General features: G+C 35.5%; 1 protein-coding gene across 7 annotated transcripts in view; it reads right to left on the bottom strand.

The window, feature by feature from the left end:
- Positions 1-17,637, bottom strand: part of COP1 (COP1 E3 ubiquitin ligase) — a 243,488-nt gene that overhangs the window by 137,858 nt on the left and 87,993 nt on the right. For all 7 annotated transcript variants that reach the window (XM_038542423.1, XM_038542424.1, XM_038542425.1 and 4 more), the window contains one exon: positions 3,567-3,681. In XM_038542423.1, the coding sequence (XP_038398351.1) occupies positions 3,567-3,681 (115 nt within the window). The remainder of the gene's footprint in view (positions 1-3,566; positions 3,682-17,637) is intronic.

The following is a 17,637-nucleotide window of genomic DNA, read 5'->3' as shown; positions in this document are numbered from 1 at the left end:
AGAGAGAGCACATGAGCAGGGAGAGGGGCAGAGGGAGATGCAGGCTCTCTGCTGAGCAGGGAGCCCAACATGGGGCTCCATCTCATGACCCTGACTAAGATCATGACCTGAGCCAAAAAGCAAGAGTTGGATGCTTAACCAACTGAGTCACCCAGGTGCCCCGTGATTTACCCATCTTATTTATCCTCTGAAAATAACAGTAGACACATTGAAATTTAGATATAAGAATCATGAAGTCTGCAGAGTTAATGTACCATAGGATAGATAGTAGAGAACTGATTTAATTCATCTGGATGTATTATATTATCTTGAAGATTAACTACTTACATGAAGAAATTTATTTAAAATTTACAACGACAAAAAACAATTACTAGTCTCTGATACTAAGCTTCTATCCTCAATATTTTACATTTTAAAGATTTAAACAGTAACATAGCAAATTCACCTAACAACTTATATCAAGGTTCCAATTTTATACTGTTTCCATTCTTAAAACAGCAAAGGAACAAACTCAATTAAATGCACGGTCATAATGTTACTTAACTAATGCTCCTGCTCCACAAAAATTATTCTCAGTAAATTCAACAAGTTGGAAATAGAACAGGGGTTACTGTAATAAAACAAATCAACTGTACTACAAAGTGGTTTGAATTTAACAACTAATGGGTTCTTTTTATATAATCCTATTACTGTGAGTATTTAATGTAATAAAGAGTGACTGGAAAAAGAAAAAGAGTGACTGGAAAGACACCTTAGATATTGTTTAAATATGAATTTAATGTAAATCTATTCTTTCATATTTTGACACCAATCCCTAAGTACAAAAAATTGACAAGCATTCAAGAATGTATATTCTGTTTAAGACCATGATCTTTTCCTGGATAGCTAACCTTCTCTGGCCATCATACTATTCATTAACACCTACTTCCAACAGAAGTTATAAAGTGAACAATAAAAATAGCTACTCTAGTATCTGAAACTACAGGCATTCAACTTTTTTATCTGGTTATGAAAAGGAAGGATTTTGTTTGCTCAGTAGATTTTGGTCAATAATCATACATATCTGCTAGCCTATTACTTTTCCAAACACAGATTAGTTTGTGAAACTGTATTCTGCAGCTCTTTTCTATCTACTAATGCTTTTTAATTTACTTCTCTTTCAGTTACAACTAAAAGTCCAAGGCATTAATCTCTTAATCTTCATCTTTCATTTTCAGAGTTTAAAAATGAAAGTCAAAAAGAGGGAGGTGGGTTCTCATCTAAAAATACACAAAATGATAATCAAATATTATGAACTCCATTTTGTAGAAGTTAAAATTCCCTCTTCACAGTCAAAGGCACTAGGAAGAACTTCATACTCAGCAATATAGGTGTAGTCAGTGTGAAAATTCAGTAAGATAAACTTAAGACTCCTTACACACTAAGGACAACATATTTTAAGTACAAGAGAGCCATGCCCATAAAAATGGAAATCAAGCCTTCCTCCTGGTTTTAATTTATTCTACCTTCCAGTAATCTTACATCCCCAAAATAAATTGGTCTATATGAATACACCTTTACTATGCCACAGCATGCAGTTACTTAAAAATTACTTCCCAATCTCTCTTTCCTCTCTTTTTCTTTTAAATGTCTGCCATTTGCTTTAGGCTGTATTTCAACATTGTACCAAAAACAAAATCTAACAAGGTTAATATGAGCCCTCTGCCAATCAGAATGTAGGTCTCAAACCATTTTCAATTTCACAGCTTCCTACTACAGTTTTCAGACTATTACAGAGGCTCCATAGTGTCTCAATTCCTAGGCAATATGATACAATGAAAGCTTTCCATCTTTACAACTGCTGATCATTAATTTCATACACATTCATAAACAGATCTTGGCTCCCTCCTAGACTGCCTATGAAAATCTTCTTTTTCCTCCATCACCACCCTAAGGCGAACTTGTACAAAGGTCTAAAACAACAAGTAGATTTTTTTTCTCCTTCAAATTTTTATTTAAATTCTAGTCAGTCAGCACACAGTGAAATATTGGTTTCAGGAGAATTCAGCGATTCATCACTTACATACAATACCCAGTGTTCATCATAACAAACAAGTACCCTCCTTAATACCCATTCCCCATCGAGCACGTCTCCCACCTACCTCCCTCCATCACCCCTCAGTTTATTCTTTATCTTTAAGAGTCTCTTATGGTTTGTTTCCTCTCTTTACCTCCTCCCATATGTTCATCTGTTTTGTTTCTTAAATTCCACATATAAGTGAAATTATATGGTATTTGCATTTGTCTGAGTGACTTACTTTGCTTAGCATAATACACTCTAGCTCCATCTATATTGTTCTGAATGGCAAGATTTTATTCTTTTTGATGGCTAAGTAATACTGCATTGTTTATATATGTCCCATCTTCTTTATCACTCATCATCACTCAATGGACATTTGGGCTCTTTCCATAGTTTGGCTACTGTTAATAATGCTGCTATAAACATCAGGATGCATGCACCCCCTTTAAAACTGTATTTTTGTATCCTTGAGTAAATACCTACTAGTGCAACTGTTAGATCACAAGTTCTATTTTTACATTCTGAGGCACGTCCATACTGTTTTCTAGACTGGTTACACCAGTTTGCATTCCCACCAACATAAAAGAGGATTTCCCTTTATCCACATTCTCAGCAACACCTGTTGTTTCTTGTATTGTTCCTTTTAGCAATGTGTCTAATTGAGCACCTAACTTATACCATCTTTGTATTTTGTATAGATATATTTACATCCCCTATAAATATTAAAAAACAATGAAATAAAACAAAACACAGGGATGGTGTTAATGTCTCTACTTCATTGATGAGCAAAGACACTGAGAAAACTCACAGCTTGAGGGCAGAACTACATTACTTTTTGAAAGCAATGAAAATATCCAATGCTAACATGTCCTTGACTTTGCATAAGTCATTTCCTCTATGTTGAAGATGTTTCTAATTACCTTATTTAGTTAATGAATTTTAGTCTTAACTAAATACAATTCTATAAAATCCATACAGCTATCATTCCATTTCTCCATTTTCAACTTGACACAGATTTTTCATTCCTAAGTTATATTAATGGATATTCTTCTTTATTCCCAATACACTTGTATAACATGTATCACAGAGACAAGAAGAGACAAATCAGTTCATCTTTTTATTGTTACCCAAAATGATAGTGCTTAGAACTTAATAAATACTTAGTATTTAATAATAATATTTAATAATAAGAGAAAATTGAAAAAAAATAAGAGAAAATTGAATGGATTTATTTTTCCTAGCAACACATTCAAGGCTGATGTTTTTCTTAACTTTACATATAGCTCACTACATAAAGATTGAAATTTCTTAAATGGAGAAAAAAAAATAGCTATGGGAAAGCAATGTTCTTCAAGATCTCTAAGAACCTCCAGAACACTCTGGTAGAATATGTTGAAAATACACACTTTTGCTTTATAAATAGGACTTTATATAAATCCAGCATAAGAAGCTAGAAATGGATCTGACATATGAATTCGATATATTTTAAGAAGTCTGGAATATGTACCTGAAATACGAGACATCCTTGTAGAAAAGTAACATTGCTCTAAGTCTTCAAAATGAGCAGTGAGTCGTTTTCTTCGTGATGCTAATGTGCTGTTATACCAAGGCTGCTTCTTTGTCTAAAGTAGTTAACAAGAAAAGACACTTGTAACTTAGAACAAATGACAGTCTTTTTCTGCACAGAATATCTAAATGATTGCACATTCAAAATGTCAACACATTAAAATAACAACAAATAGTAAATACTCATAGTTCTTAGACCATATTTTTCTATTTTTATTTTAAAATGCAAATAGGCTCAGGGTTGGGAGGCCATGGGGAGGAGTTGGGGGCCAGGTCCTGATCCTTAGCCTAGAATTCCTGGGGAGTCAGGTTATACTATGGAAGGGAAGGGGTGAATCTATTACCATACCTCAGGTACCATACCTCAGGTAACAGGGGGTTGCATAGGTGGGGAGAGGAATCGGGTGGCCCACAGGCCAGAGAGGAGGGAGTTCTACGAATGGCAAAAGGCTTGAGGATGGGGCCACTTGGGGTAGGCGGACAAAGCAGCCCTGCAGGGGCAAGTGGTGAGTCCCACCAAGTGGTGAGTCCCACCCCCTGGTTGGTACAATATGGTGTGCTATAAAGCTCAAGCCTTCTAGCCAAAAAATAAAATAAAATAAAATATGCAAATAGGCTCTAAAGGCCAATTTTATAAGAATGAAATAGGAAACCTCTTTCAACTCTCCAAATTAAATGAAAACAGAAATCATTATAACTATCATGCTAAATTTACAATTTTGAGGATTTTAATATAAAAAAATTGTTAGAAAACAATGTTCAAAAGAAAACTAATTACTTTTTCATCACCCTTATATGGACCCCAGAATAACAGAAACACTACTTGATTGTCAGAGTATATATTTAAGTTAATACTGATTACTAAATTAAGGGGCAGGGCAGCTCTCCGGTGGCCCAGGGGTTTAGCACCATCTTCAGCCCGGGGTGTGATCCTAGAGACCCAGGATCGAGTCCCAAGTCGGCCTCCCTGCATGGAATCTGCTTCTCCCTCTGCCTGCTTCTCCCTCTGCCTGTGTCTCTGCCTCTCTCTGTGTCTGTCATGAATAAATAAATAATATATTTTTAAAACTTAATTAATTAAGGGGCAGTAATATGAATTAATTGGTTAATTAATTAAGGGGCAGTAATGTGAAACATGTAGAGACTAGTCTGACATACACATTAGAAGATCAGAATAACTAAATCAGATATATATAAAGCCAGCAAACCTGAAATACCTGAAATTGGTATGTAAATTGGCAAAAAACCTGAAATTGGCATGTAAATCTATGAAAAACAAAAATCTATGATCCTCAATATATAATATGCTGAAGCCATGTTAAATCAAAGGATATGACCATTCTTTTTACAAATGCTTATCATCTATGATTATGCTCGAGGCACACAGACACAAAGATGAGACAGGTAACCAGAACTTGAGATGACACAAGTTAACCATAACTATACAATTGCAAATGTATTTAAGTAATAAATATTAAGGTACTACTACCTTGAATAAAACACTGTAAAGTGACCCTTGCTAAAACTAGATGGTAGAGGGCAGCCCAGGTAGCTCAGCAGTTTAGCGCCGCTTTCAGCCCAGGGCGTGATCCTGGAGACCCAGGATCAAGTCCCACATCATGCTCCCTGCATGGAGCCTGCTTCTACCTCTGCCTCTCTCTGTCTGTCTGTCTCTCTCTCTCTCTGTGTCTCTCATGAATAAATAAATAAAATAACAAGATAGTAGATAAAAAGCGTATTTTAAAGCACTGCTTGGATCACAAGAAAATGAATAAGACAACTTTAGAAGGCATAAGAGACATACAACCAAAGAGGAAGCTGAATCAGAGAGGTGATATTAAAGAAAATATAATGATGCAGAGGAGGGCAAAGACAAAAGGAACAATACTTAAATGTACAAATACCTATAAAAGGAAAAAACACTAAAACTGAGATTTAGAGGTTGAAAAGTAAATCTGTGAGCCAGAAGATAAATCTAAAGGAATTAACCAGAACTAAGGATAAAAGAAAAAAGGACAGAAAATTTGAAACAGAGACTAAAAACAATCAGACACAAAAGATAACTTACCTGACAGGACCAACAACTAAAATAGTTAACAGCAATAAAAGAGGCTAGGGGAGTGAACTTTGGTTATGCTCAAAAAGTGGATAGAAAACAACTCCAATCTAAAATTCAAATCCTGACAAAACTATCCGGCAACAAAATAAACATTTTTTTCATGTGAATGAAAACAAAGACTACTGCCTATAAGCCATTTCTTTAAAAAAAAGTGTGAAATCATGTGCTTGAAAAATTCAGTAATAGAAACCGAAGGCCTGAGACACAAAATGAAAAGAAGTCTAACCAAATAAGTAATTTTAAGTATTTTAAACATTGTTTTTAACATTAATTAGAATATTAAAATTATGGGCCTTAAGAATAAGACAGAGTAAATGCACGTAAATCAGAAGAGTGAAAAAAGTCTCAATTCTGGAGCACTTACATTATTCAGGAAAGTAATTAAGGTGTTAAATCTAATGAAAATATGTTCAACATCACTGATCATCAAGGAAATATAAATGAAAACCACAATGAGATATCACCTCACAACTGTCAGAATGGCTAAAGTAAAAAAACACAAAAAACAACAAGTGTTGACAAGAGAATAAGGAACCCTTGTACACAGTTAGTGGGAATGAAAACTGCCACTGTGGAAAACAGAATGTGGAGATTCTACACAGAATTAAAAACAGAACCACTATATGATCTAGTAATTCCTCTCCTATGGATTTACCCAAACAATATGAAGATACTAATTCAAAAAGATACAACTACCATAGGTTTACCACAATATTATCTGAATAGCTGAACTATGGAAGCAGCCCCAGCAACCACTGATAGATGAATGGATAAAGAAGTCACATACACAGAGACACACACAGTAGAATGGATAAAGATGTCAAACACACATGCGTACACGCATGCGTGTGCACACACATAGGCACAGCGGAGGGAATATTACTTAGCCATGAAAAAGAACAAAATCTTGCCATTTTCAACAACATGGATGGATTCAGATATTACATGCTAAGTCAGAAAAAAAGCAAATGTCATATAATTTCCCTCGTATGTAGAATTTAAGAAACAAAACAAATGAGCAAAGAAAAAGACAAACACTCTTAACAACAGAGAACAAACAGATGGCTACTAAAGGGGAGGTAGATAGGGAGATACAGGGACACTTGGGTGGCTCAGTGGTTGAGCGTCTGCCTTCAGCTCAGGGCATTGATCCCGGAGTCCCAGGATCGAGTCCCGCATTGGGCTCCTGCATGGAGCCTACTTCTCCCTCTGCCTAGGTCTCTGCCTCTCTCCCTCTCTCTCAAATGAATAAACACTGAGTAATGTATAAAATTACTCAATCACTATATTGTACACTTGACCTAATATAACATTGTATGTTAACTATACTGGATTTAAAAAAATTTTTTAAATATGATAATAGGTCTAAATTCTGTTTAGGTGTTAAGTTTGGATAAATTTCAAGGATAACTAATGAAAGCATAGTAACAGAATAGGTAATGTTTAAAACATTAAAATGGTAGGAAAAGGGGGTAAAAACATAAGAGAAAAACACAAAAATTGAGACAAATAGCAAGCATTAAAGAGTAAAACAGTGAAACTATATCAATAATTGTAATAAATATACTAAATTAGTGATAGAAAGGAATTTTAAAATATAACTGTATGCTATCTGCCAAAAAAATAACTGAAAATATAAAGACACTGAAAACCTGGAAGTAATACCATGAAAAATAATACACTAGGCAAATGTAATCAAAGGAGGAAAAACAGACTCAAGATGAAAAGCATTAATGGAACTGGAAATAGCACCGGGAAGTGTAAAAGTTTCAATGTGATAATTGTACACTTAGTATACATGTAATAGTACAGCCTCAAATATATATATATATATATAAAGCAAAACTTCCTACAGACATTGACAAACCCACCAAAAGGGCAGAAGATTAACCTCATCAACTCAACAGAGAAATCGATATGATCTAATTTTTAAAATTTAATGAATTACATATAGAACGCTGTATCCAATGAGAAACAGATTTTTCTTAAGCATACATGGGACATTTACAAAACTGGCATGTGCTGTGACGCTAGATATGTTTATAATCTCAATAGGTCAGTATTTCTTAAATGGAATACAAAGGGCACTGATTATGAAAGTTACAAATTCAATAACTTAATTGAAGAATAACTTAATTCTTAATTAAGAAACTCTGTTGATCAAAATTCATCATTAGAGAGAAGATACAAACTAGATGATATTGGCAACATTTGCAACACCTAAGAAACAAGTTATTACTACTTTGAATATACATATATAAGTTTCTTCAAGTAAAAAAACAGAAGATTGATATAAAAAACCTAGAAAAGACATCAAACGCTATTTCACATAAAGGACAATAAATATAGGATACTGGCTTTAGAGTGTCGGAAAAATAAGAATTAAAACCACAACTTAAAAAAAAGTAAAAAAAAATTTTTTTAATTAAAATAAAATAAAATAAAATAAAACCACAACTAACTTATATTCCTATACACTAAAGTGGCAACCATTTAGAGGTTGAATAATACTAATTACTGACAAGGATGTGGTGAAACTAGAATTCATATACTTCAGTGATAGGAGCTTTAAATTAATAAAAAGACTTTAAAAAGAATTTGATATCTCAGAATACAAAAACCATTGATATGTCTACTCTGTTACCCTCACTTCCTCTCCTACGTACGATATCTAGGGAAACTCTTGCACCTGAACAATCAGGAGACATGTACAAAGATGCCTTTAATATCAAAAACAGAAACACTGATGAATCAACTACACCCATAGAACTAGAACAAACAGCTACTAAACTCAGGAACTAAAGTCTAAAAAACAATTCTGAAAAAAACTACTTATTATATCATTTTTAGAAAGTCTACATATAGCTAAACCAAATAATACAGGCTTACATATATGTACGGTAAAACTATTCTAAAAAGGCAACTCATTGATAAACACAAATATCAGAAAAGTAGCTTTGGGGACGCCTGGGTGGCTCAGAGGTTAAGCATCTGCCTTTGGCTCAGGGGGTAATCCCGGGTCCTGGGATGGAGTCCATGTCAATCTCCCCTCAGGGAGCCTGCTCCTCCCTCTGCCTGTATCTCTGCCTCTCTCTGTCTCTCATGAATAAATAAGATAAAAATCTTAAAAAAGAAAAGAAAAGAAGCGAAGCTCTGGACATGAGGCAGAGTGATGGAATTTGTTAGAAGTACCATTAATGTTCTAGTAATTAACATCAAGAGCTCAGTCCATTGAGTTTCTTTAATTGCAATTGTGCTTCTAAATTACATATTCATGAAATATATTCCTTTTTAAAAACCAACATAATTTTCATGAATTCTAAGCAGAAGAATCTAGATTTTTTTAAAAAGTGATCTGCTCTAAATTAAATCTTTAAAAAGGGGAGAGGGAGGAATCCCTGGATGGCTCAGTGGTTTAGTGTCTGCCTTTGGCCCAGGGCATGATCCTGGAGACCCGGCATCGAGTCCCACATCAGGCTCCCTTGCATGGAGCCTGCTTCTTCCTCTGCCTGTGTCTCTGCCTCTCTGTCTCTCGTGAATAAATAAATAAAATCTTTACAAAATAAATAAATAAAAAGTGATCTGTTCAATGGAAATACAGAAAAGATTTTAGTTTGAAACGTGAGAAATGATTACATAACAAAAATCAAGAGTATACAAGAAGCAGTCAAAAACAGTTTGCCTTCCAGTTTTTTTTTTTTACAGATTTATTTATTTATTTATGATAGAGAGAGAAAGAGAGAGAGAGAGAGGCAGAGACACAGGAGGAGGGAGAAGGAGGCTCCATGCTGGGAGCCCGACATGGGACTCGATCCCGGGACTCCAGGATCGCGCCCTGGGCCAAAGGCAGGCACTAAACCGCTAAGCCACCCAGGGATCCCTGCCTTCCAGTTTTTATAGCAACTTTTTTCACTATTTACTCTTAACTTTTCCTTAATTTATTTTTTCAGTGCAATTTTTTTCTTTTTTTTTTTAAGATTTTATTTATTTATTCATGAGAGACACAGAGAGAGGCAAAGACACAGGCAGAGGGAGGAGAAGCAGGCTCCATGAACACAGGCAGAGGGAGGAGAAGCAGGCTTCCATGAAGGAGCCTGATGTGGGATTCAATCCAGCAACTTTGGAGGCAAAGGCAGGTGCTCAACCACTTAGCCACCCAGGCATCCCAGTGCAATTCCTTTCTAATCCATCCAAAATTAGGTTGCTTCCTAATTCTTGGTAAAAATGCATTACCTAGCCCATCGCCATATATTAATTACTAAATTTACAAATAAAATTAATATAAATGAAAAGAAATATGCTAATAGTGAAGGGACAGATAGAACTGGCTGTAAATAATCTACAAGGCCAATCATCAGAATGAACATATTCAGAATAAGACCTAGATAAGAAAAAAAAAAAAAAAAAGATCTAGCTATATAGGTAGGATATAAACATGGCTAAAAATCAAAAGGAAATGCTCATCACTTGTGTTGTGTTGATATAGATTATCCCTGAAGAAAAATGGCCACATTGACCAAATATCTGATGTATTTCACTTAACATAATAACTTATAGGTCTATCCATGTTGTAGCAAAGATTTTCTTTCTTTCTTTTTTAAAGATTTTATTAGAGAGAAAGACAGAGACAGAGAAAAGAGAGAGGAAGAAACAGATTCCCTGCTAAGCAAGGAGAGTGACTCAGTTCCAAGACCCTGGGATCATTGCCTGAGCCAAAGCCAGACACTCAACCAACTGTGCCATGTAGGCATCCTGATTTTTTTTTTTTTTATGGCTGAATAATCTACCATTGTGTGTGTGTGTGTGTGTGTGTGTGTGTGTGTGTGCAACTTTCCTATGCATTCACCCATTAATGGGCAGATACAGAAATAGAAAGACATGTTTAATACATGCTTATGTTTTATACATGTATGAAATACATATATGATTGTATAAATATTATTATATACTGAGAAGCATGGATTAATCTCAGCTAGTCTGGACTGCCCATGTGGTTATCTCCAGACTCTTGCCCACATTATGGAACATATTCTCTAAAAAAAGATAAATGATATTCTGTAACCATAAGTCAGTGGGATGTTCTAGAGCAATGTATTAGTCTGTCAGTATTGTTTAGTAATAATAAATGACTTTATGACTCATACCTGGTTTCAGTAGAGGCTTTAAAGGCTGGTTACATAACTAGAACGTACTGCCTACATGACTAACTTAAAATAAGAGATCCTGCCTATAAGCCAACTTTGGATTCCTATTACTGAGGTACTTGAGACACAAGCCAGTAGTAGTTCTAAACCTGGAGAAAAAGCAATTCCTATGTGACCCAGTGTGGAAGGACAAAGAAGGCTAGGCCTGAAATCACCACATCCCTTTCAATGAGTATCCTCCTGCTGCTTGGCTGTATGGTATCCAGTGCCTTTAATCAAGCTGTTCCAGAAGCATAAACTATTTGACTTTTGTGTTCCTTTCATTAATCACTTAAGGTGAGTAATATGTAATTAATGCATATATATATCTGTATAGATAACATAGATTATACATACATACATATGTCTCCTAGTTCTGTCCACTTGGAAGGCCTACAAGTACAGAAACTTGGAAGAGCAACGAGCACACTTAAAACCCATATCTTGTTTTTTTACATAACATTCTCCATTAAAAGAAAAGAAATAGGGTTTCCTGGATACATGGCTGATTCTAGGACTGGGGCAAGTTAAGTACAAGATGATGCTGGAACACCTTTTTGTCTACGACATAAGGAGGTACCTGAAGAATGATAGGAACACGTCAAAAGGATGTGGAAATCAACTTGAAAGAGTTCCAACTAGACAAATATGGGACAACTTAAGTTTCAAAATGATTAACAGAATGAATTACAAATCCATGAACCCATAAGGATATGAACAAAGAGGAGGGAAAGATCTTCCTTATAGTAGAAATGCTAAAACGTATAATAAGGAATTAAAAATTATCATTTGGGCAATAGCCATACCAATAACTATTCTCACTAAGATTTATTAAGATCTCAGATGAGAAAAAATGGTAATTTTACAATAACGAAATTTGACAGGTAATTGATCCGAGTTAACATCATCAGTATTGAGCAAAGAGATATCATATGTACCCAGATATGAGAAACTAACAAAAAGGGTACAATAACATCTCTGTAGTATTCCTGACTAAAATGGATAATCTGAATCTAGTCATAAGAAAACCTCTGACAAATTCAAATTGAGGGATGTTCTACAAAATAAATAACTTAATACTCTTCAAAAATGTCAGTGTAATATAAGACTGAGGAACAATTAAGATTTTTTAGGAGACGGGTACCTGGGTGGCTCAGTGGTTGACCCTCTACCTTTAGCTCAGGTCGTAATCCTGGGGTCCTGGGATTGAGTCCCACATCAAGCTCCCCGTGGAGACCCTGCTTCTCCTTCTGCCTATGTCTCTGCCTCTTTCTCTGTGTCTCTCAAGAATAAATAAATCTTTTTTTAAAAAAGGTAATAGGGATCCCTGGGTGGCTCAGCGGTTTAGCGCCTGCCTTTGGCCCAGGACACGATCCTGGAGTCCCGGGATTGAGTCCCGCATCGGGCTCCCGGCATGGAGCCTGCTTCTCCCTCTGCCTGTCTCTGCCTCGCTCTATAATGAATGAATGAATGAATGAATGAATGAATGAATGAATGATCTAATTAAAAAGGTAATAAAATCTACAGCTGTACCATAGGTTCCATAGCTATTCTACTATGATTGGGAGTATTTATTTTTGCAGAATTTTTATCTATATAAATAATACTGGCATATAATCTTTACCAGTACTTTGAATCATTTCTTATAATAAGTCTCTAACTATATAATGATCAATTCACATTTTTGCTTACATCTTATGCATATATTGCCAAATATTCTTCCAACTCTCTTCCCCTCTCCCAAACTCACACAACCACACACAGCAAGGAAGATTATTTCCAATTTTGAAAAATCCTGAGCCATATCTATTAGGCGACTGCTTAGTAACCTTACATTACTTCATATTTTGTTTGTATTATTTGGGAAGGTAAGTATTATTTTATATGTGAGCTAATGATTTGAATTTTCACCTCTTTTTTCTTGAACTTTTACAAATAAACTTTTACATTTTCTACCATTTTCTTTTCTTTTTATCAAAAAGATGAAATGGATATAAAAAGCTTTCATTATTTTGAAGCAATCAAACTAATTGCCTATCATACTTAAAATACCTTTCCTAGTTTTTTAAATGTTGTCCATTGTTAAAATTCTGTTTATGTAAAATACAGGCTTCTTTCTCAATTTCCATAGTCCTATTATTATTTATATAATTGCTTAGCTGATCTAGATGCTCACACTAAGTGGTTTTACACAAATAGATTCCTGGCTATCAAAACACCATTTACGCCATTTACTTAAATCCTCACTTTAGCCACTGATCTGCATAACCACCTCTACCACAGGCTAATAAATTCATTACCTTCCAGTTTGGTTTTAAATTTTATTGTGCTCCTTTTGTTACAGCAGTCCTAGAATACATATTAATGATTTATTAGATAAATACCCTTGTGATTATCACACCTCTGAATCATTCATACTACTAATGAACTTTAAAGTCAGTTGGTCACACTCTCTGCACTCTTAAAAAAACTACTGAGTTTTGGGCAGCCCGGGTAGGCTCAACAGTTTAGCACTGCCTTCAGCCCAGGGTGTGATCCTGGAGATCCGGGATCGAGTCCCATGTCAGGCTCCCTGCATGGAGCCTGCTTCTCCATCTGCCTGTGTCTCTGCCTCTGTGTGTGTGTGTGTGTGTGTGTGTGTGTGTGTGTGTGTGTGTTTCATGAATAAATAAATCAAATCTTAAAAAAAATATATTGAGTTTTTTATGGAATCACGTTAAATTAATAGTTATGGCAACTGGTCTATTCAAATTGTTCTATAACTGCTTTAATCTCTTTCAATATTTTTAATTTTTCTTAAAAATTCTGTATTTCATTCAGATTTATTTTACTAGTATGCATAAGTACTGTCCAAATTATTTTAATCTATTACATATTATAAGTCAATCTCAATTATATACTGAAACATTTTATATGTGTTCTTTTTTTATCTGTCCCTCTTCACTGACCATCTTAAGCTTTGGGGGACCTGGGTAGCTCATCATTTAAGTGTCCACTCTCGGTTTCTGCTGGGATTATGATCTCAAGATCATGAAACTGAGCCCCCCCCCGCCTTTAGGCTCATGCTGGGTGCGGAGCATGCATAAGATTCTCTACCTCTCCCTCTGCCCCTCTTCCAGCTGGTGCCATGTATGTGGGCTTTCTCTCTCCTTCTCTCAAATAAATGAAATCTTTAAAAAACAAAACAAAACAAAAAAAAAAACTCCCAGCTTCTTGAGCTGAATGTCTAGTTCATTTATATTCATTCTCATCTAAAAGTGAATCCATTTAATAATACAAATTTTTGAGGACAATTCTGACATTTCAAAATTTTTGACATGTAGTATCACTTTTTTAATTGTTTGTACCACCATCTGGGACTACTACTCTTGGACACAAAGGTATACAGAGAAATTTAGTTTACTCTCTTCCAAATTATCTGTCTAAATTATTTATTTACTTGGGGATCCGATTCACAAAATGTAGACGATACCAATTATCCTGTTTTAGAATCATTCCACTTTCCTGAATGCTCCAAGACTATTATCAATAATGTATATCCTTTGAGGCTCCTAAGTGGCGTAGTCAGTTAAGCACCTAACTTTCTTGGTTTCAGCTCAGGTCATGATCCCAGAGTCCTGAGACTGAGCCCCACAGGAGGGCCACGCTCACCAGAGGGTCTTGCTTGAGATTTTCCCTTTCCCCCTCCCATTTCTGCACTCCCTGCTTCCTTCTCCCCCCCCCACTCTAAATGGGTAAATCTTTCTTAAAAATGTATATTCTTTGATGCAAAGCATAAAGTGAGACAAGAACCTATTAAACCCAGCTTAACTGATCTCACTCAAAAAAAAAAAAAATTCCACAAAGTCTTTATAATGGCCTAAGAAAGTCATGCAACAAGTGGCCTCTGTTGTTTTATTTCATTTCCACTTTTCTTCCCCTTGATTATTCCTCTCCAGCCACAAGGGACTTCTAAACTATGTCAGGCATGCTCCTACCTCAGGGTTCACTTATTAACCCTCTGCTCAGAACATGGGAATTCCAGATATACATACTCACATGGGTTTGCTCCCTCACCTCCACTTTGTTCAAAGGAGTCACTTTTATTACTATTAGTATTTCTCCAACTAGACTGTGAGTTTGGTTACAACAGGGATCTTTCTTTTGTGTTTGTTCAATAATGTATCCCCAGAGCCTGTAATAGTACCTGGTAAATAGCATGTACTTCTTCAAAAAATGAATACATAAATAAAAAAATTTTTAATCTGTTGGTTTTGAGATATCCGGTGGCTCAGATGCTTAAATATCTGCCTTCAGCTCAGGTCATGATCTCAAGATCCTGGGATCGAGCCCCACATGCACGGAGGAGCCTGCTTTTCTCTCTAATCCTCCCTGTTCCCTGCTCCTTCTTTTGTCCTCTGTCTCTCTCAAATAAATAAATAAAATATTTTAATAAAAAAATCTGTTGGTTGAATAAATAAGTATTTAAAAGCATAGGCTCTGAAACCATAATGCCTAGGTAAAATCTCAGCACCCTCCTCTTACTAGTTATATTACCTGGAGCAAGCTCCTTAACTTTCCTGTGTCACAGTTTTCTCCTCAATAAAACAAAAAATAATAGTAATAGTACTTATCTTACAGGGAACCTTGGAGAATTAAAGCAATTAATACATATAAAGTTCCTTAATGTCCATGAATAGTAAGTATACAATAATGATGACTAATGCCCATTACTTTAATTCATTTTTGAATTAAGAATACTTCAAACTCATCCAGCATGTTTAAATTTTAATCAATTTTCTAAAAATTTCATAACAATTTTTGCCTTATATAAACTCCAATGCTTATGCTATGTCACACAAATTATTACTACATTGGGGAACTATACCTTTTCTTTATGTAAAAAATGTTGTCTTTTACACTTTTCTCCTTGAGTCCTATTTTGGTATGCACTTTTCTTTCTTTGTTTTTGCTATATTCTTTAGTATTCTTACATTTGCCAGGCTTATCCTCAACTATTCCTCTATTTTCAATCCTTTTTTTAAAATAAAGATTTTATTTATTTATTCATGAGAGACACAAAGAGGCTGAGACAGAGGCAGAGTGAGAAGCGGGCTCCTCACAGGGAACCAAATGCGGCTCACTGGGACTCCAGGACCATGCCCTGAGCCAAAGGCAGACGCTCAACCACTGAGCCACCCAGGCGCCCCTATTTTCAATCCTTTTTGTGTCAATATGCATTAGGTCTATCTGTTCTAAAGAGTACAGCTAGAAATGAAGGGCAGGCCTTCAACACAGTATGTCCTATCAGTTTTATCCTATAAATACTAGAAGGATTTCCTCCTCAACAACCTCCCTGTCCTCCAGCAGATGCTAACGTTGAAATCTTCCAGAAGACCCAGCCTATGTCATCCTTAGGCACACTTGACTCTGCATACTGCGACTTTCATGTTAGGAAGCCTTCTTTTTTTTTTTTCTTTTTTTTTATATTTTTTAATTTTTATTTATTTATGATAGTCAGAGAGAGAGAGAGAGAGAGGCAGAGACACAGGAAGAGGGAGAAGCAGGCTCCATGCACCGGGAGCCCGATGTGGGATTCGATCCCGGGTCTCCAGGATCACGCCCTGGGCCAAAGGCAGGCGCCAAACTGCTGCGCCACCCAGGGATCCTAGGAAGCCTTCTTAAGTGTTTTTTTAATCCTGTATACATTCTTTTAAGTTTTCAGTGTGAGGATAGTAATAGATCAATGAGATTCCTTGTGAGTGAAGCCTGAAGAGATACTAACATACTGAATGCCTCAGGATACCATCTTAAACCAGAAATCTCCTTTATTACATAATAGTAAGTGCTGTTCTAAAAATTTAAACAGAAAACAAAACACTATTCTTATTACTTTTCTTTTTTACCCAGATTCAACTTCCATGTTTCTAGCTCACTGCTAGAAATTCAAATAAATACGATGTAAAGGGCAATAATAGAAAAACCTTTTCTTGTTCCTCTACAAAGAGACTGTCAATGCCCTGCAGCCAAAGCCCAATAGAAACACACACCTGTAGGTGAACAATTTTTATTTACTACTCACTGCCAACAAACAATACAACACACTACAGGTAAGAGAGGTATCTCAGTTAAGAACAAACTTACAGGATACAAGTTCATGTTCAGTGTTTGAGGGAGGGCTCTGGATTGGATACTGTCAAGAAGTGGAGATAATTCTGTGAGTGAGCATCTTCTTAATTAGAAGGACAAAAGACTACAGTAAAACTAAAGTTGCAAATAGTAAAGCAAGAGCAATTGTCCATATTAGCTAGGAGAGAATTGCCTCTGGTATTTTTTTTGTGGCTTGCACAGTGATTTTGTTTTTGTTTGTGCTTAGTTAGGCAGTTTATAAAGTGACCTTACTTGTCTCACTTCATCACAGTCACAGGGTGGATGTATCTGATATTTTGTGAGATTATACTCAAAAGAACATCAAGGTCCAGCTATGAATGCAAAGCCTGTTTCCAGATCCAAAGACTGCCTTTCCCTCTCAAGTTTTTAAGATATGCTTCAACTTAATGCTTTAAAAATTTCTCCTGATATATCCTATATGTCTTATAAAAACAAGATGATCTGATGTTTTCATAGTTGTTCAGTAATAGCTGCAAAGCAACCTGTGAAATTACTATTAAAAAAAAAAAACAGGCCAAATACATGCATGCATATGAAGATAACACAGGATGTTCAGAGTA

Source organism: Canis lupus, chromosome 7 (genome assembly GCF_011100685.1).
Source record: "Canis lupus familiaris isolate Mischka breed German Shepherd chromosome 7, alternate assembly UU_Cfam_GSD_1.0, whole genome shotgun sequence".
In the NCBI taxonomy this organism is placed as follows: domain Eukaryota; kingdom Metazoa; phylum Chordata; class Mammalia; order Carnivora; family Canidae; genus Canis; species Canis lupus.
Note: the sequence above shows the minus strand (reverse complement) of the source record. Positions and strands in the feature narration are given on the sequence as shown.